The sequence below is a fragment of the Microchirus variegatus genome (genome assembly GCF_963457635.1).
Source record: "Microchirus variegatus genome assembly, chromosome: 2".
Taxonomy (NCBI): Eukaryota; Metazoa; Chordata; class Actinopteri; order Pleuronectiformes; family Soleidae; genus Microchirus; species Microchirus variegatus.
In genome coordinates this window covers 28,804,853-28,825,661 of record NC_139803.1, presented here as the reverse complement: position 1 = coordinate 28,825,661, position 20,809 = coordinate 28,804,853, and the positions used below count along the sequence as shown (strand labels likewise).

General features: G+C 41.3%; 3 protein-coding genes across 4 annotated transcripts; all 3 read right to left on the bottom strand.

The window, feature by feature from the left end:
* Positions 1-879: 879 nt before the first annotated feature.
* manba (mannosidase, beta A, lysosomal) lies at positions 880-6,612 on the bottom strand (the record flags this gene model as incomplete). The annotated part of the gene is made up of 17 exons (XM_083906233.1): positions 880-1,104; positions 1,286-1,549; positions 1,893-2,035; positions 2,128-2,272; positions 2,364-2,528; positions 2,849-3,067; positions 3,221-3,388; positions 3,483-3,569; positions 4,078-4,195; positions 4,277-4,428; positions 4,511-4,621; positions 4,703-4,872; positions 4,970-5,093; positions 5,447-5,620; positions 5,702-5,807; positions 5,879-5,973; positions 6,412-6,612. 17 exons carry the CDS (start codon positions 6,610-6,612, stop codon positions 880-882), a joined length of 2,667 nt encoding a protein of 888 aa, XP_083762359.1.
* Positions 6,613-7,152: 540 nt separating this feature from the next.
* Positions 7,153-13,991, bottom strand: LOC310944955 (ubiquitin-conjugating enzyme E2 D2-like). 2 transcript variants are annotated; one of them, XM_083910811.1, is made up of 8 exons: positions 13,593-13,991; positions 11,986-12,049; positions 11,439-11,470; positions 11,144-11,221; positions 10,010-10,115; positions 9,663-9,756; positions 9,436-9,485; positions 7,153-8,100 (listed from the first exon to the last, which is right to left on the bottom strand). In XM_083910811.1, exons 1-7 carry the CDS (start codon positions 13,614-13,616, stop codon positions 9,437-9,439), a joined length of 447 nt encoding a protein of 148 aa, XP_083766937.1. In that variant the 5' UTR covers positions 13,617-13,991; the 3' UTR covers positions 7,153-8,100; position 9,436. The 2 variants fall into 2 exon arrangements, with proteins under 2 accessions (XP_083766937.1, XP_083766938.1); XM_083910812.1 differs by lacking the exon at positions 9,436-9,485.
* A 1,701-nt stretch (positions 13,992-15,692) lies between these two features.
* LOC310941119 (RING finger protein 145) lies at positions 15,693-20,732 on the bottom strand (the record flags this gene model as incomplete). The annotated part of the gene is made up of 10 exons (XM_083906217.1): positions 15,693-16,556; positions 16,998-17,354; positions 17,531-17,678; positions 17,750-17,932; positions 18,373-18,513; positions 18,718-18,896; positions 18,981-19,222; positions 19,332-19,423; positions 19,765-19,873; positions 20,564-20,732. The coding sequence occupies 10 exons, from the start codon at positions 20,730-20,732 to the stop codon at positions 15,897-15,899; spliced, it is 2,280 nt and encodes a 759-aa protein (XP_083762343.1). The 3' UTR covers positions 15,693-15,896.
* Between the last annotated feature and the right edge of the window lie 77 nt (positions 20,733-20,809).

The following is a 20,809-nucleotide window of genomic DNA, read 5'->3' as shown; positions in this document are numbered from 1 at the left end:
TGATAATAACTAAGTTTGTAAGAGTGGACTCCAAAGTACAGAACGCACAGGAAGAAGAAAGCTTTAAAAGAGATGTTCGCCACACTTTATGTATAATTTTATTGTGATATATCGGAGGTTGTAAACGTCAATAACCGCAGTTTGGTCCGGACGTCCTGCAGAAGACGCTCAGTGGACGGAATCTCCTGATGAAATAAAGATCTACTGTTTATCTGTTAATGGTTAACCATGGATTCACTGAGTCTCAGTCACTGATAAGCAATTAACTAATGAATGCATCATCAAAAAGCTGAACATTCCAATGAGATAGTGTTCATATAACATTATTTAAACTGATTATTCATCCACTATTCATCAATTTCAATTGACTTAAAAACAGCTTCTGTTTTTCAGATTCTTTAACTAGAAAAAAAAAGAATAGACATATTATGGACCTACTGTAAGTGAATCAATGAGTCAATCACAAGAAGAAAGAACATGTGGACACTCAGTGAGCTGTGAGCAGATAATAACAAGAAGACTAATTGTTTTCACAGTATTAATATTTAAATTTAATTGTGTGTTTTGATTTCTAATTTCCCTGAGGGAACCTACCAAATCTCTATGTCTGTGTGTGATAGAAACAGAAATGCAAACTGCAAATGGAGCTGTAAACCTCTCTGCAAATATAATAAAGCAATATCTCACCATTTTGATCATCTTATCATGTATTATTATTGTTATCTGTGTTCCACCGACATCAGAAATAAGAGGCGTGAACATAGAGACTTCATCATCTTCATCATCCCATAAACAATGATAAAAACTGTCAGCTGCTCTTCAAACGTTCACAACCATCAGAGTCATGAGAACTTCACACTCACCTGAGCGTGGAGTGAGTCAGTAAACGTCAGTTAAAGACGTGACAGTGAGTGACGCAGAGAGTTCTGCAGCACTGGTCGGACGCCACGCGTCAAAAGTGAGCGTGATGTTTGTGGACACCATGAGGAAGCCGTTAGAGCTGAAACGTCCGGGGATTTCCCCCACGTCGAGCCACACAAACGGAGCCAAACAGGCAGAGTGGAGGGTGACGCTGATGCCGGTGTCGTCCCCCTGCACTTTGGCCTGCAGGGACACAAACACATCCATCACAGACACATCCCATAACCCGAGAGCCACATTAAAACTGAGAGAGGTTTTATGAAGTGTGCTTGTAGGAACTGATGCCACCTGCTGGCCAGTTTGTCTCACTATAAACAGAGAAAAACAGATTTAAGACAAACTTCAGTGAGTGATCATCACTCACTGTGATGTTTGCTCTCTGGAGGCCCTCGGCGTCTTTAGGGGAGGACAGGAAGTGGTGGTTGGTCGGACCCTGCTGCAAACCACTGCTGCTGTCCTCCAGGTGGAACGTCAGCACGCAGGTGAAGCGGGTGCAGTGTCCACATCCTGCCAGCAGGGCGGCAACTGACTGTTTAAAAATGGACACGGCGCTGCCTCCGGGGACCAGGAGCGCGTCAGACTTCAGTCTGCACACAGGAGTGAGTTGAGCCCACGAGTAAACGCTCACCTGGAACACAAAAACAATCGATGCAGGAACAACAGACACATTAACCTTTCATTCATCGTCTACAGCTTCATCCTCCACATGAGGGTCACAGGGTTGCTGGTGCCAATCCCAGCAGGGCAGGCACAGAGAGAGAGAGAGAGAGGACACGCACTTTAATGTGTGTTCACTTTAGTGTGTGTTCAGTTCAGTGTGTTAAATTGACCTTCACACACATCATTTCAAATAAAATACTCCCTTAATCACTGATGTAAATGGATGTGTGCATTTCATGTCATGTTAAAGGCCTTTTCTTCTATTTTGAACTGCGAGTGGTTATAACAGAAATGTAATCAAACAAACGAACCACAGCGCTGAGCGTCAGGTCGTGACTCAGGTCTGAGACAGCGTAGATGAACAGTGTGTCTGCATCTTCAAAAGCAACAGGAAGCACAGGGGCGAAGAACTTCTCTGCCAAATAATGAAGCATTTTCCACTTCCCACCAAACTCTGAACACAGGAATAAAAGAAGGAAATGACGTGAGATGATTTTATAACAAAAGCAGAAGAAAGTAAAATATCGACGTTCAACCTTCACTCACCGATCGATGACCAGGACGGCGCCTGCCAAATATCATTGAGCTGCCAGTAAAGAGCACCCATGGTGTGACCTTTGCCGCTGATGATCTCGGTCCGACTGCGGCGATAAAACTCAGTCTGAGTCTTCACACACTGAGCCTGCATGACCTGCACACAGGAAACATCATTGAAAACAAACCCGTTTTACTGGTCTCACCACAGAACCACTGCAATGATACTGAAGCTGCTATCCTGTTACCTGTGTGATGTAGAGAGTGTGTGTGAATGCTGTGAGTGGATCGGTGGAGTTGGGCAGGTTGAAGTGCAAAGCTGCCTGCTCTAACATCTGCTGGTTCCCGCTCTCATGATGCTGACGATGGGACACAAAGTCACTGCTGTAGCTCCAGTCGTCTTCTATGGAAACCTGAGACAAAAACAGATGAATGTGTCATGTTCTGAATATGTGATCCACGCGTTTGAGCCCGGTCTCCATATATAACCCTTTAATGGGAACATTTGTTTATTTGTTTTTCTATCTAATTTTTGGCCTTAAAAATAAATTTTAGGTGCATTAGTCTTATTAACACTGGGGATTATAGTTGTTATTAAATCAATGGGTTTAAATGATACATGCATTTTTCCTCGAAGAATTACGGATAAAACATTTAATTCAAAATCATTAAAGATGAAAAAAGACCAGAAAAGACGTGAACATTTAAGAGTTAAAACAGAAGAATCACTGACCGGCTGCAGGGTGGAGAAGGAAGGCCAGGACTGGAAGCCATATTCTGAGGCTAAACGTGTGCGGGGAAACGTCCTCCAGTCCCAGCAGTCAGACAGGTAGTTGTAGAAATGAGTGTCACCGTAGTGAGGATCGTAAGGATTCTGTGAAATCCATCCCTCCTGCTCTGATTCTACACCGTTTGTTGGACTAGAGACAAGAAAGGGACGACTCTGGTCTTCCTGGACACAGAAAACACTGTGTCACTCTTAAGTGGTTTCATTTAATAATAATAATATATATACATAATAATAATCACAACCCTTTACTTTTTATATTGGAAACTTTCCATGTGAATAAACCAACGATGTGTTAGCGACGGAATTCTCTCTCACCTCTCGCACGACCTCCCTGATGTTCTCCACGTACAGCGTCACATAGTCTTTGACGTACATCGGCCTCTCAGCGGCTGGAATATTAAACCAGTTTGTCGCCAGCGCAGCCTCGTTTTCATTGTTTCCACTCCAGATTATTATAGAAGGGTGAGACTTGAGACGCTTTACCTGGCCAGAAACAACACATTTACAAATAAATATATTATATATAAACACACATGAGCCATGATTGTTTAGTGAACGATCTCTGGCTGTCACTCACCTGCTGGACCACCTCTTCTCTCACTGTGTGTATGAAGTCGTCCTCAGTGGAATACATGGCACACGCAAACATCATGTCCTGCCAAACCTACACACACGCACACACGCACGCACACACACACAGTAAACGGTCAATCTCAGGATTATAATAAAGTTTAACGATGACATAGGCTTCACTTCCATCAATTTATCTTATCTGTGCAGACTCTAATGCTCCACAATGAAATGAATTTTTTAAGACTTTTTATGTTTCTCTGTAACACGACTTATTGTAATATTATGACGCTCCTGTAGAGCTGACTGTGTTTCTCTAGAAAGTTTTATTTCACTCACTCACTCATGTATAGTTTGCTTTTACCTAATTGTTTTATTTCTTAGATTTATTAGGAGGTAAGAGCTGCTGTAACATTCATTTCACATTTTTTAGGGAACAATAAAACACATTTATAAATTTTTTCTTTGACCACTTTAATGTAAAAAAGTTGAGTAAAGTCAGTCCTCTTCCTCACATAAACTTCCCACACTTCAGATCAGATGTATTCTACAATTGTTACCCCTGGTGTAGAACAGTTTGAATCTGATCGTATTAAACCTACCATGATTCCCACTTCATCACAGATGCTGTAGAAAAGATCCTGCTCATAAACTCCGCCTCCCCAGACCCTGAGGGCATTCATGTTAGCGTCGACCGCTGACTGCAACAAGTTCCTCAAACTGCACGACAAAGACAAACAACAATCATCAGCATCAGCATTTTTCACATTCAGAGCACAAAACCTTTGAAATCAATCTCACACAGCAGGAGAGATCTGGTCCTGGAAGGCATGAGCTGGGATCCAGTTGGAGCCCTTGAGGAAAATTGGTTTCCCATTGATGCGGAAATAAAAGCTCAGTCCTGGAGAGTCGACGATGGGCTCCTGGACCAGCTCCACTGTACGGAAATACACCTGCACAAGAGGTTTGTCTTAGCTCATCAAAACCAATGTGATCTTTAAACTCTAAGCCCAACACAGTTTGGTGCACTCTGACCTTTGACTTTGAGTTGAGGATGAGAAGTTTGTCCTGTGAGCCAGAGACACTGAGCTGATAAAAAGGCTGCTCACCATGAGTGTGAGGCCACCACAGCTTCACCTCACTGCTCTGGAAGGAGAAGACAAACCTTCTCAAAGCTTCTCAACAAACAAAAGTGTGCAAATATGCAAACAAAGTTGAATAATGAACCTTGTTTATGTGTAAGACAAAGGTGTTTGTGGTCTTTCCAGAGACAAACTGTGTGTGGAAGTCCTGCTCTGAATCCAGCTCAGGGACGGAGACGCTGATCTGGACATTTGTTGTCTGAACTGCATCAACAAGAAGCTCAACCTGGAGCCTCCACTCAGAGAGACTGGAGTCTGAAGACACATGAAGGTTGGTTTAAATCTCTGCATTTACATAACATTTAATTCATTCAAGAACCATGGTTAAATGAGGCTTTAGAAAAGGACGTACTGTACAGAGGAACAGCGGAAACCTGGAGGAACTGCAGGACGTCAAACGCCTCCACTCGAACTCCTTTCCACAGACCCATGGTGGCAAACGCAGGCCCCCAGTCCCAACTGAAAGAACTCTGCTCCTGTGACACAGCAGCGATTGAATATTTACACAGTGAACAGTGAAATAAATCACATCCAGATTCTTCATTTGTTTGATTGAACTCTGCGCTGTGGTTTACAGTGACTTTAACGATAAATCTTCTTTATTCTAATATCTATGGCTTTTACTGAAGATGTTTTGTTTTCTCTTAGCTCACATTTATCTTTTGTACAGATATTTTGTTTTTAAATGTTCACGATCAATCGACTCTCAGTCTGTTCCAGATTTTGGCTTCAGATTAATTCAGTTTTCAGCTTTACACAGCTTTGGATTGAATTAAGTGACATAAATTAAAAAATAACCCTAACCCTCTGCTTTTCTCTCTGGACTTACTTTCCTGATGAAATTGACGTGACAAAATCCCTTCTGAACATCTGGAGGACACTCAGGAGGAACTCTGTAGGCAGAGTGAACTTTGCTTCTTTCAGACGCGTAAACGACCGGAGACTGGAGACAAACTCTCAGCACGTTGTCCCCGTCCTTCAGCGTGTCTCTGACCGACAAGTCCTGCACATACCAAATCAAACGCCATTTCAATAAAAAAATAAAATAATAAATGACAGACATCTTTACCTTGTGAACACGTACGTATCTGCGAAACATGTTGTCCGTGCGTCCCACGCTGACTCCGTTCAGCCAAATGGACGCGACGGTGTCCACGCCATCGAAGACGAGGACGACCTTCTGTTTGGTCCTGATCCACACACAAATGAGTCAGAACCAAGACTCGAAACAGAATAATACCCTGTATTACACTCACCTCACCTCAGTGGACGGGTCACAGTGAACGTGGTCGTGTACGTCCAGTTATCAAAAGCAATCCAGCGATATGACAAATCATTGAACCTAAAATATGGATCCTGAAAAAGAAAGAGTGCACAACATTAACACAGACTGAGTCTGTGATTGGACGCTCGTTCCACAGGGTGGCGCTGTGACGATCTCAGCTGACATAGGGTGAAAGGCGGAGTCACAGCCTGGACAGACCACATGACCATAGTTTTTGAAATATTCTAGATATCACAGAGGGTCATGAGAAGAACACATGATGACAGAAGAGTATTTTAATATGAGAGATTGTTATCGCGATTCATCACAGATTGTAGCATCTTCATGGATTAATAAGGCGTTAGAAATCACTCCATTGTAGTTCGGCAAACTAGGGGCCACAATAGGTCCCCCCACAAAGCTGGAAACGGCCCTGGTGGAATGTTACACTCACTTTCCTACCAATTAAGTTTTCTAACATAGTAAAAACAACAAATTCACAGCAACAAAATCTCAGTGATGAATCTCACCTGTATGAATCCCTGTTTGAACAGAGCTGAATGGACACATCCGGGAACCTCCGCAGGCAGAGACAGTGAGCCGTTGGAGTTTGACAGACTCCATTTACCGTCCAGACTCACGATATTATTATCCACAGAGGAGGAAAGTCCCGATAAAAACAAACACGTTAAACAACCGAGAGCAGAAACGTTCCCACGCAGAGGCGTCATGACTTCACGTAATAATCCTCAGCGTCTCCTTTACTTCTTCTTGCCTTTCGGTGGCGCGCTGCTGCCCCTTCTGGCCTTATACATGACACACACTTTACAGGAAAAATACATTCTTATTTTTAAAATGTTTATAAGCTGTAGTTTTTGTTGCGTTTAATACACGAGTGTAACCATGAACAGGAACATACAAGACTTCCTCATGTGCCCGTGACGTGACACTGACGTGACCAGAGAGTCGGCGCGAGGAAGGGAGGAGGAACATTAAGGCCGGAAATTAATCTTTTTATTATCATTTAAATGCGTCACATTTTCTCAATAAAACAATTTGTAGGATCGAATTATATTTAAATTTAAATCCAACACAAGCTGTAAATATGGTGTATTTTCTTTCTCCAGACTTTATTTTCAGGTCATCTTTTGATCTTTTACCACATCATAATTCAGTCTTATTAACATAAACAAGACTTGCGAGTGAAAACTCAACACAAACTCGTGTCATTTCATAATCGCTCCAATAAAACACAAGTCTCATTCTTTTAGTTTAAGTAACTTCTTTATTGGAGGGAAAACTAAAAAGAAACGTGGCCACAAGTTGATTATCAACCATTAGCTTTGCATTGATATTTAAGGGCTACAAGAAGACAGTGTTCAAGTCTGCTCATTCTACTGGCTTCTAAAACACAAAGATAAATAGAAACCAAATTTCTCCAAATGCTCAGCCTTACAATCCATTTAATTTGCAGAAACATCAGATATTATCATGCATAAAATACAACAATGAACTTCTTATTATATTTTGTTTCCTTAACATTTATATATACTGTTGTACTTCCCTGTACACACACTTTGACCATGAGTGGAAGAAGCTGCACTTCTTTCCTCAGGTAAGAAATCCCACAACAGTCCAAGAACCACTTCAACGCTTACTCTAATCAAAGATTCTAATTTGACCTCTCTCAACATTTGTTTTTGCCAATTTTTAAGTTTTAAAATGGAACATTTCTGGAGTCTAAGCCAAGGCTGAACAGAACAGGTAAAGAGAATCAACCTCACAGGATCCGGCCAGGTGGTCACAAGTGGATCATCCTGGGGTTGAAGTTCTGTTCAGAATAACCAGTTGCCTCAGATTCTACAAAGTGTGTGTAGAGTAAATGACCAACATCACCAATTCTGGGCTAAAAATAAAAAATTGTCACTGGTGCATGCTGAAAACCATGTTGATTTTTTTTTCTTTTTAATCTCCAAACAAAATGGGAATAGAAACCTGACAGAAAGCGTCATGTGTCCTAGAGAGAAAACACTATCTTCTTATGAGCACGCAAAAGAGTCAGGGGGTAAAATGCTCCGATTAACAAATAAAAAACAGGGTGAAGAAAAACAGAATCCTGGAATTTTGAGTTTAAATCAGCAACGTTGTAGACCAGATTTTCCACACGATGACATTACATTGCATATTTTGTTGTCCACTCTTTTGCCAGTCTGGAGTATCTGCAAAGACAACAGATCCGCGTTAAAAACATCCACATTCACATTCTGATACTAGATTACTTTACCACATGCGTTTGAGCATTTTTAAATGACAACACAAGCACTCTTGACAAAATGAGACCATAGATGCGACACAAGTCTCCATTTAGTAGATTATAAACATGTCAGGCATCATCTTTACACACCAACACCGGTCTTCATGCTGAAGTTAGTGGCAACATTTACATGCAGACATCTCTGCTTCCTATTTATTTAACTCATTTGATGTGTGTGCGTGTGTGGGGGTGGGGGTGTATTCGATACAAACAATTTAAAAACCTCAACTCTCCCTTTAAAAGCAAGACATAATGATGACTTGTGACAGTCAATCCCAACTGTAAAGCAGAAATTGGTCTTTAAGTAGAACCACAAACTGAGTGCAGTTACAAAAAAGAGTCACTAGAAGGCCATGACTGAAACTTACTTTGTTTACTTGATCTTGCACAAGCTGCTCAAATCTAAATATAGTGATTACTTGACCTGACATGTACTACAATTAAAATTGGTACGACTCATTTTACATCTTAAATTATTTATTATTATAAATAACTGCATTTGAGGTGGATCTCGTTTCCATTCTACAGGCATACTTGTAATGTGTATGAAAAAGGATGTAAAGGTGAAGTTCACATAGATTAATTTCCCTTGCTAGACTTTGAACGTTTAGGTTGATTACCTTCATCAAGGAGATTGTATTTTCATCCACATGTAAGTTTGACCTGTCAGCAACGGTCTCGGGTTTTTCATCAAGTACTCTGAATTTTATTGTGATGGGAGGTTATCACACAACTATGTTTTTAAGAATCTACTCACCAATGACCTCACAAAACATTAGCAATGTTTAATGTAATAGGCATAATTGTGCAAATACACAATCTGGTGTGTGTATGCAGGATCAGACTTGGTTTCATCAGATCTGATCCAGTTTATTTCATCATATAACATCAATAGATCATTATGTAAGATAGAAATAAGCAGGGGTATACACATAAGTGGATAAAATGTCATGTGTTCATGTATTCCTGTGGTCATGTTTTCTGTTCAGTAAATAAATGAACAGACATGAATCCATCCTTGTGCTGCAGCAGTAAAACCTTTAAGAATTCATCTATGCAACGGCTACGATAGTGGGTTTGATCCACAACTGTCCAGAGACACATTAACTTGCTTATTCGCAGTAATATTCCACATACTCTGGTTATGTCATTGACATCAGAGCGTCAGATCACAGCACAACCAACAAGCCACTCCCACTGCATTTTGCAAGATGCAGCGCAGCCTCTTGGACTCTCTTACCCTAAAGCATGGCATACTTGGCCGTCCACTCCTGAGCTAGTTTATTGTACCTGACAGAGTGAAACTAGGTTACATGCTTGTTACGACCGTTATACAACTATTCCTGTGAAGAAAATGTTCTTATCAAGGATGACACAGCATAAAACCCACGTACACGGCCATCTTCCTTCTGGGAATCAAAACCGTCTTGAGATTAGTTTCACGCGTACAGATTAAAACTCACTTACTTCTGATTATCTGTTTTGTAGATTCGTGCAATCTCTGGCACTAGTGGGTCATCGGGGTTTGGGTCACATAGGAGTGAGCAAATGGAAAGAAGAACTACAACAAACAGAACACACACATGTTAATTTCCACTCTTCATGTTTGCTTGACTCACTGTGTAATAATAAAAAAACAAAGAAAAACTAGAGTACAAGTATTTGTGGCCAAAGAGAGAAAGATTTTTGGGATTGGTCTTGTATTCCGTTTGTGTGCAGAAACAACTGACAAGAAAAGAATAAATCTACAGTAGACTGTAATATTGGCCAATAGGAAAGATTCTGTTCATTTATCCTTTGATAATTCTACTTACCTTTAGAAATAGTAAGTGCAGGAGACCACTGAGATCTGAGAATATCCAGACAGATACTGCCATTACTGTTAATATTTGGGTGGTAAATTCTTGTTGTAAATGCAACCTAAAGACAAGAAAAAAACAAAATGGGTTTAGTGCAGGAACCAGTGCAGAGAATGACAACCACCCACACAAACACATACAAAAGGTAAAAAAAACAAAAAACGCAACCTGGTATTCAGACAACCAATGTTCACTGCATCGAGCACGAGCCGTTTCTCCTTCAACAAGAGCAACATCGTCGATTCACTGTTCACACTGGTCACCATTACTCAACTAATGCAGTTGTTAATTACTGTGACCATCAGGTGGACAGGCACTCATTTTGCATGATCCATCACGGCCCTCAGACCCTTGTTATTAAATCATTGGGTTGAAGTATTGAAGTATTATATCTTTGAAATGCTTGTAATAGCTCAGTGGTCAGGCTGCAACCATTATTCCATTAATTAATTCCTAAACTATTTTTGGAATTGATTTTTTTTTTTCAATTAAAACCTCTCAGATTTTCAGTGTTTACATTTCTTCTTTTTTTTTTAATTGAGCAATTTCTGGTTTCTTAGGTCAATAATCAACAGGTTGAGGTTTGGGAAACGACAATTAACTTTTTTCTATATTTTCTGACATTTCATGGACCAGTACTTGATTCATTGAGAAAATACTCGACAGATTCATCCATTATGAAAACAATGGTTAGTTACAGGCCTGGTCAGTGGTAAATGTGTTTTAAAAAGGTGTTAAATGACCATCAGACCAATAACAGCAGACACTTCAGGTTGTGATATGGTATCAGACACAAAAGGTGATGAGACATCCCTTATTACACGTGCTCGCACAGTGATTAGCCTAGCGCTTAGCAGTGATACTTGCTCTTCCTCTCAGTCTCATGTGGGTGAAGGCAAACAAAACACAACTGCTGAAAAGAATTATAAGAGGACAGACCGGTGGAGTGACACACGACAACCAGGTCGATCTCTTCAGTTACTGGGTGTGTCAGAGGGGGGTGCAGTAAAAGCACTGTGAGCTCTTGGCCACATATTAAATTCAATTCCTACATTTTTGTTTCATGTGTGATCAACTACATCTTCTCACCTTGGGTGGTTTGAAGGGGTAGTCTGTTGGGAAATGAATTGTCAAGAAGAAAACACCTCCCTGATATGGACTGTCTGGCTGAAAAGAAAAAGAAGAAACGAAAACAAAATGTATTTACACATTACAGACAAAAACCTAAAATCTAAACCCACATCCACAGCTTCAAGTCAAATGTTGACCTTTATCTGATACAACTATATTCAAAGTGGCTAGGAACACAAGTCCGCTGACAAGATCAAACTGTGTTCATTAAAAATTTGATTTGCATATTAAAACAAGTTAAATATACACTTACAGGCCCCATGATTGTGGCTTGCCAGTGAAACACTGCAGAGAAGAGAAAGCAAAAGGTTTATAAAAACAAAACATGTTGCAGGTATGTGATCCAACAGGATTTTATTCAGTTAAATCAACAACTTCTTCGTTTAGGCATTTAACTCATTGGCTGCCAGCCATTTTCAGCACAGAGCCCCATACTGCCAAGTGTTTTACAGCATTTTCACCGATTTTACCGATTTGTGGGTCACCAAAACTACCAAAAGAAAGAGTGAACTCTCCTCTTTCATCAGACGTCATTGGCAGTGAACAGTTGTATTTGAATTGATGTCTATAAACTTCATTGGCAGCCAATGAGTTAAGAACTGCTGCCTCATCAAATATGACGATTCAAGACTTATTCTGGACTGAAAACGAAAGCCGACAGCTCCAAATTTATTCTGAATGACAACAGTGACAATAACAAAGTGAACGTTGAATCCAAATCTACCTTGGATTTATGGTGTCACAGCAGTTTTATTAAAAGTAAAGTAAAATAAAGTTTTGATGAACTCTTGGACACTCACTGTCATCACCAACTGGGCCAGCGGAGCACTGTGATGGAGGGTCACGAGACAGATCATTAAGCTCCTGTAATGAAAACAATAACCAATTAGAGCACAGAAAATCTGCAAAGACAAACAGACACAATCTGACATGGATGTGCAGGGGAGAAGCAGGAACTAAAACAAACTGCGTGTAAATGTCAACATGGAGTCGATTGTGGGGCATGAGACAATACCGGACAGGTTGTCTGCTTTGTTTGTTCCACAACACCCTCCCTTTCAGCTGGTGATGTTATCTGGGGGGCCTAGCCCAAGTTCAACTAGTGTGCACTGACTGGAGAGTCAGAGAGGCCGCCGAGTTATCGGCTCTACAGTGAATGCAAGATGAGACCTAAGCATATGTACACACACAGAGAGAGACACCACAGCCACTGCTGTTATTTTTAGGTCTACAACTATTTTAGAGAGTGAGGTGGAAGCCACTGCCCCACCCTGGCCTTCTGTGACATACACCATTTCACAATTAAGTCTACGACTTCCTTGGGGGAAGATTCTAGTAAATGGCAGAAGGTGGTAAAAGAAATCTTTTAAAAAGGTGTTTCTCCAGTCTCTTCCACAGCTGCCAACTTCCTCCATCGAGTGCCAGAAAACACACACCCTGTGATATGCTCAGAACAAATAGGTTACAAACACATACCAAGGTAATGCATCATGAACTTCAGATTCAGTTAATTATATGAGTCACGAGTTCTCATAACATCAACTGTGAGAATGTTTGGGCATTTAACTGATTTCATGGGATAATATTTAAGTGCTTCACAGCAACAGTGGACTGTTTATTTTAAGATGCTCACCACATCCATATAGCGTTCATGAAACAATAAATTAATAGAAGCGTGGCGTCCAACTATATTGGTGGTTAAATCAGTTCGCTTGAGAAAAGGATACTAAATGGCTTGTTTCCCAAAAGACGATCACTTAAAATAGTTTGTTTCGTTTCGTTCAGAAACCGAAAATATTCAATTCACCGTCACAGCAGGAGCAAAGCAACCAGGAAACAATCCAATTTAAGAAAGTGAAATAAAAAGTTTGCTTTATTCAACTCATTTCAAAGCGATTAACTCGGTCAATTGCTCATCAATCAATAACCCATAGGTCATTAACCGTAATTATACATTACATTTAAAACGTAACATGACATTTGAGTTCTAATCTATTCAAAATGTTGTACGAATGTGGTGAGGAATAGTCCCACTAATTAACTGACATTTAGTGACTTGTGTGCGAGACGGTGTTTAACATTTAAATGTAAAATCGTGACATAAATATTTATTTTATATAAGCTGTACCTCCTGTTAGACAGCAGGCCTAACGGAAAGCTTTAAACATGTTTATTTAATATGCGTGAACTCCGCTACCGACAGCTAAGCTAATACAATATCACACAAAAACCGCCGCTTCGCATATGAATATGCGAATATGAACCCACAAAGAGACACGAACAGAAGTGTTTGTCGCAAACTTGACGGAACCAGGTTTCACCGCCATGTTCTCACAGCACAGCGCTCGGCAACGTTGTGGGAGGCTAACGCCGCGAGCTCACGCTCTGTCGACGTTAGCATATTTACCTTGTGGATCCTTTTCAGAGCCATTCTGGGTTCAGGTCGATGCGTTTCCAATCCAAAGGGTAAGAAGAAGGTAAACTTTGATATGCCAGGATGACAATCCACTGCCTATTATATATGTGTGACGCGAGGTCAACTCGGCGGCCTTCTTTCTTCCTTCTCTAGTTAGCTTAGCAAAGCTAACCGACCAGACGAGCTCAAACTACGTTCGAAACAAAGCTGCCTTTGATCCACCGATCCACGGGCGTCACGTCGTCCTACGATAAAACTCGCTTCTCCCTGAGGTTTGCTTTCAAACACCGTGGAGAATTCAGTGTAAGCTGCGTCTCCGACCGCTAAGCTGGAGGGGGAATACGAGCTAGACCCGGGTTCCGTTATCTGCTCTCCGTCGTTGCCGTTAGCCAACTGGTGGCTGCCTAATTGTACGTGACGCTTTATGTTGAAGGCGGAGTTGTGACGAAGCGGATGTGACGACAGATTGGTACCAAGCCCAAGTAGGTCTAACTGCAGAACAGGGGTGTCAAACTCGCGGGCCGCGGGCCGCGGGCCACATGTCGCCCCCATGCGGCCCCCACACTTATTTTAAAAATGATAGTGAAAAATGGCGTGAACAATACTGTTTTTATATTAATCATATATTAGCTTATTAGCTGTTTTGTTTGTACGATATACATAAGTATTACAGAAGAGAATCAGGGCCTGTTGTGGAAACATTTGTAAAATCTGGAAATTTTGCACAAGAAAACCAGTATTTCTTGTATTGTTTTGTTATAGAAGTTTACATTGTTTGAAAACGTGTGCAATTAAATCATTAGACAACAAATTATTGCACTCCACCACAAATTGACCACAAACAGATCCACCACAAATTGTGTCATTAATGACTTCATTCTATTCTAATTCTTTCCTTGTTTTTGATGTAATTACTGCATCGCCCAACTATCTATCACAAATACTGATTTTTAAAAAAGCAGCCTTTTTGTACAATTCTTTTTATTAGAAGTAAAGTTCTGTTTAGACCCGACATATCCGACATATCACAATGTCAGTGACTACAGTTAAAAAACAAACTACATGTTCACAGCTGTAATTTAATACTGGGAGACATCATTTATTCTGTCCACAGGACCCAGAGAGTGAACAGATAATTATAATTAATCAAAGGCCAAGTAAACTCATACATTTTTAGTCATCACCTGCTAGAATGTGGTAAATAATGATGCAAGATAATTGCTTTATGGTTAAACATGATTTATATTAATTATATATCTTTTTTCTTTTACAATTGTACAATAAGGGCATTGATTTCAAATTCAAATTCCAGATGCAGGTAATTGACTTAAGTGAAGCACATTCATTACACTGATTAATGATCGTTTTGTTTTCTTTTGGATGACAAAGAAGGCAAACATGTTCATATCCCCATCATAGCAGGTCTCACTGTACTGTCTCTCTGTCTCTCTTCATGTCCCCATCATAGTGGGTCACAGTCTGTCTCTCTTCATGTCCCCAGTCTCTGTTCTCCACCCCTCAAGGCACTGATTCAGGGCAGTCTTTGTCTCTGTTGTCTGTGCTTTGACAGACTGTGAGAGACAGTTTCAGCCACTCTGCAGCGCCATCCATATTACCATGTTTTCATTTAAAAAGATCTGTGTCTGTGTCCCCGCGGGAGCGTAGATACTGGAGCAAAAATCCAGAAATGATTGTCGGACTCGATCGGGCTCAGTTACATCAAGTGAAGTGATCATATGGTGTAAACCTGAAATAAATAGATGTATAACGAGTAAAAATTATGGAGCATAAGCAGAAACTGATCAGCGCTGACCCAGTGTTGACCCACATTTCAGTGACAGTCACATTACTGTGACGGGTTCAGGTCGGGACTAGACAGAAAATACAAGACACATGGTTTTGGGCCCGAGTCACACTCTAGTCCAGACGAACATTACAGCTCTGACAGAAATCTGTATCCTTACTAATCCACCTAAAAAAAGCAAGTCACATGACAATGCCAATGTTAACCTTTCTAGATTTTGGTGCAAAGTAAGAGCATGGAGTCATGGCTGATAAGAACCAGTCAGGAAGTTAAAGTGTGCTCAGAGTTATCAAATTAAAATGAAGCCACTTCTCTGTCTTTAAAGCTCTAACATGCCAGGGTTAGGGCAGAATTCATGCCTTTTTTGAAACAAAAACTGAGTAGTATGGATGAAGGCTGAGCCTGTCCAGGTCAGTGTCCCAACATTTAATTTCTTCCATTCAGTCTAAAATATTGTACTGTGTGATTTTTGGCCGTCAACAAACCTTGTACTACGTGAGGCAGTCTGTTGATTCTTTATCAGACTTGTTTGATCCTGGTGAATCAAGGCTGCTCTCTGATTGCAGTGTCCCTTCACAGCTGTCGTGTTTACTGTTTTCTATCACTTTCGGACAGACAGTCGTCCTGTCCTCCAGTCCAGACTCTTCACAGTCACATTGGTCCTCCACTGTGTTCTCTTTTACTTCATTAGAGGTCGCTGGCAGTGGTGAGTCCTTGCCGTTCTCCTCGACGTTGTTGTGCATGCGAGGAGAACTTTTACAGGATAAAGAAAGGCCCTCTTCAGTGCAGCTCGACACTGGCTCCACAAATCCAACAAAGTCACCATTGGAGCTAAAACGGAGACCTTCAGCAGCTTTAATCTCAGCTTCAGCTGGTTGGTCATTGTCAACTATACCACAAGCTTCATCTTCAGATGTTTCTCTCTCCTGCTGCTGCTGCTGCTGCTCAGTGCCATCAGATGTAACGTTGTTTCCCTGTGATTCCTGGGAAGTGTCGTTGACTGGTTGTGGAGCACTGTCTGAAGCATGGTCTGTGGTTGGCTGGACTGTCTGGTGGCACATGGGACACGTCTCCTGCACATACAGCCACTTACGCAGGCAGTTTCCATGAAAGAAATGTCTGCAATATGTGATCACACCAGAGCTCATTTCCTGTGAAGAGACATTTGTTTAGTCAATCAATCACACACAGAAATATGATTATTGAATATTGAGATGAATAATGACACCTGTATTATTATCATGATGAAAATCACAATGTTTGTTATTTTAAATACAGACTGTCTATTTATACTCAATCAAAACTTTGAGTGAATATGTGTGACTGAGTGAATGTGTGACTGTGTTACTGAGTGAATGTGTGAATGAGTGACTGTGTGACTGTGTGAATGTGTGACTGAGTGAATGTGTGACTGTGTGAATGTGTTACTGAGTGAATGTGTGACTGTGTGAATGTGTGACTGAGTAAATGCATGACTGAGTGAATGTGTGAATGTGTGACTGAGTGACTGAGTAAATGCATGACTGAGTGAATGTGTAAATGTGTGACTGAGTAAATGCATGACTGAGTGAATGTGTGACTGAGTGACTGACCTGGAAGCAGATGGAGCAGACGTCGTTGTATTGCTGCAGCTGCTGAGCCGTGGCTCTGGGGAGGGAGTTGATTTTCTTAGCTGCTTCCTGTCTGAGCAGGAAGCTCCTCCAGCCAGACTGACCTCTGAGCCACACGTTGAAGTAAGAGTGGATGATGATGACGGAGGCACCCATCCAGCTCCACTCCCCGAACAGCGACTCCCAGGTGCCGTAGGCCACCACGCAGAGCGCCACAACAAACTCCAGCACCCTGCTGATAGCGTTCACCCAATAGATGACTTCGTCCAGGCTCTCGATGGGATCACTGCGGAACAGCTCCACCATGAAGAGGCCATAGATCAGCATGGTGCCTGTGACCTGGAGAAGTGGTTTGTCAGTCAAGTTAAACATTTCTAATATGTCCTGTTTTTTAAACACCATATTAAGAAGAAATTGTCTTACTTTCTGATGAGGATTCAATTATGTTATTAAATATTATATTAACAGCCGATCTTTAAATGTGAAATCTGCACGGTCTCTGCTCAGAGTCGTACCTGAAGAGAAGTCAGCATGCAGCTGGACACCAGGATGAGGAGCCAGAAGTCCATGTGGAAGAAGTGGGAGATTCTATAAGCCATAAACACTGGGAAAACCAGCAGAAGTAGACACATACTGAGGCCACGGATGTGTTTCCACAAACTCCTACAGACAGAGGAAAAGAGAATTCATCTTCTGCCTCAAACAAAAACACAAGTCCCGATTTTTGTCCATACCTGTTGCGTGATGCACCCAAAGCCAGAATGATTGGATCAGTAACTTCCACCATGGACTGCAAAGTTGAAGTCACAACGATGAAGAGGATGATGCTGAGGAGAAAGGTGCGCTGCAGTGCCTGCATGTCTAACAGACCGGTCTGCAGGGCCAGGAGCAGCAGAGTCACGCCCTCAGTCACACCTCTGAGACAAAAAGACATTTACTTCCATCCACCTATGCCGGGTTTGGTGCAGTACGGCATGGTTTGGTGAACCAAAGGCTTGCATTTCAACTGAGATCTGAGAACAGTATCTTTACTTTAACAAACATAGCATCTATACGTATGTATATAAAAACGCAGCAGCTTGTTTTTTTGTTTCCACAGGACTTCAACAAGAGATGAGAATAAACTGCAGGTGTTGAAGAAACACCAGTCTCAAGGGAGTGACGCTTTGATGTCACCCAATCAGCTGACTGTTGTGGGTCTAGCTCCACCCGTACCATACCGTACCATTACTCTGGTAACCCAAGGGAAGGTTACAGAAAAATGGAACGGTTGGGGACGGTTATTTTGGTACTATTCCTAATGGAAGTATGTGTTGTACCAAATCAAACACCTGGTGTTAAATATAAAACATATTACCTGTGCATGACGTTCTCGTTCTGAACAGCTGCATAACCTCCCAGGTAGAACTTGCATAGGTTGAGCAGCCCGAGAGCCAGATAGGACACCACAAAGGTGAGACCCAGAAGAGAGTATGGTGTGGCACAACATTCAGACACACTGAAATGACATCCATGTATTCATGTCAGTCATGCAGGTCACTGTGTCTTTATGGTGCAGACACAGGCAACTGGATTTGCTTGAGTTCCAATGAAGTCACAAGTCTCTTGAATGAGAAGGTGAAACATCTTCATTTGATCTCCAACAAGCCCAGTTGCTAACGTTTTAGCTGTCAACTTGCCATATTACATAATCACATCACACCTTGAGAGGAGGAAGAACATGATTCCCTGATGAGCTGGTGAGGCAGAATTACTGGACATGATATCAGAACCCAGCTGAACGATGAAGAGAACAAACCAGAAGACAGTGAATAGCACAGGGACGGCAAACTGGTTCCACAGGGAGATTCCTACAGCCAGGAGTCTGTACAGTTCAATCACCTGAGGGATGAGGAGGGTCAAATCAGGTCACACAATGCAAAACATACATACAAGCGTGAGAGGGAAATTTCAGAATAAGATTACCTCCACCTGCAGCAGCTCTGAGTAGGCAGCCTTAGCGAGGCGATATGGCACAAAGAGGTGAGAGAGGAGAAACACAGCGATCCCTGCTCCAGTCAGTCCCATTGAAAAAGTGTTGACAGTTAGCAGCGTGGCATGAGGGACAGCGCAGAGTCTGGCCAGCAGGGGGAGCATGTGAGCACAGAACAGCCACATTTTCCTTGTCTTCATCAGGAAGGCACAGAGTGTGCAAAGAATGATCTGACCTAAGCAGAATGAAAATACAATGACTAAAACTTAGTCAACTGCGATCACAACTGCAGGCTTTATCAAATGTGTGTGAAGTGTTGAGAATATATTATATATAGGACTCACTGGTCAATGCAGAGACAAATCTGTTGAAGGTTGAAGAATCACGGAAAACTGCTCCTTCAAAACCGAAGTGTAGCTCTTCACGAACATAGTCCCTGTAAAACAGAGTCTTCGTATTTTATTCATATTTCACTAAAAACACATTAAGGTGTTTATGTTGAGATCCCTTATAAATGGTTTAATTTAAGAAAGGGCATATACTGCCTAAAGAGGCATAAAATGTACACACTCTTCATTTTATTTCAACTAGTAATTCATAAAACATTATGTAACAAATGTATTTGTGGATAAGCTTATGTTGTATTTTTAAATAGTATCTCATTCACTGTTCTCATGTTACAATATGAATCTGAGGGAAAGTCCAAAGACAGAAACATGACACTGGTCAGATAAAACTGTGATGTGTGCTCGTTGTAACGGTAGTACAACATCTCACTTGGAAATCTGATGGCCCATGTATAAGAGAAGGGCAGCCAGGATGTGGAGGTAGAGCATCACAATGTGTCTCAGCGGCAGAAGCAAAACCACCACATTGATCAGGTGACCTGGAAGACAAAGGACAACACGTGTGTGATAAAGCTTCGAGTGAAAAGAGTCACATCATCTAAACTCTTTTCACAGACTGTTTGCACAGAGAAGAAAAAGCCCTTTATTTAACAGTGACGACTCTTGTATAAACCTGGACACTCTGACCACTCTCTTTAACTCATTGGCTGCCAATGACGTCTATAGACATCAATTCAAATACAATTGTTCACTCACTGCCAATGATGTCTGATGAAAGAAGAAGTAACTGACGCTTGTCAGTTCAGTGCTGAAAATGGCTGGCAGCCAATGAGTTAATACTAATGTCTTTTTATAATATTGATGTAAACATTTGTCTTCTCCTCTCTGTTCCTCTCACATTTACGAGGGCTGGTTTCCGTTTTTGGAATGTTACTCCAAACATGTTTTTGTCCTGTGTTTAATAAATCACATCTTAACCTTAACTGATTAGATTAAAGATACACAGAATATATTACAGGATGGCATTCGATGTCCATCTCTGTGGATGTTCCATTTTATAGTTCCTTGAGTTTCTTGTGTATATCACCCTTTGCTGATATAACACAGCAAATCTATTGTACAATTCAGTAAATATCACAGCACCAAGTTTATCACATTTCCCCCATTTTGTTCATACTTTGGCTGGAAGACTTTATCATAATATCATACTAGACTGTGTTCATACGTACCAAGGTAGTACAGGTTCCAGATGACATATTTGTATTTGAAGAGCATATCCTCATTTTTGGCCTTGAGATGCTCTGTCAAACCTTCAATGTCACATTTATACAGCAGGTCCAGCACCAGGATGCTGGGCACCCTGAGTGCAACGTTGGCCAACTCTTCCAGACGAGGCATTTTGATTTAAACCACAGTTCTGTCTGTGTCACATGATGCTGTCTACTCAAAGCACAGGAAACAAGTTTCCAGCCTCT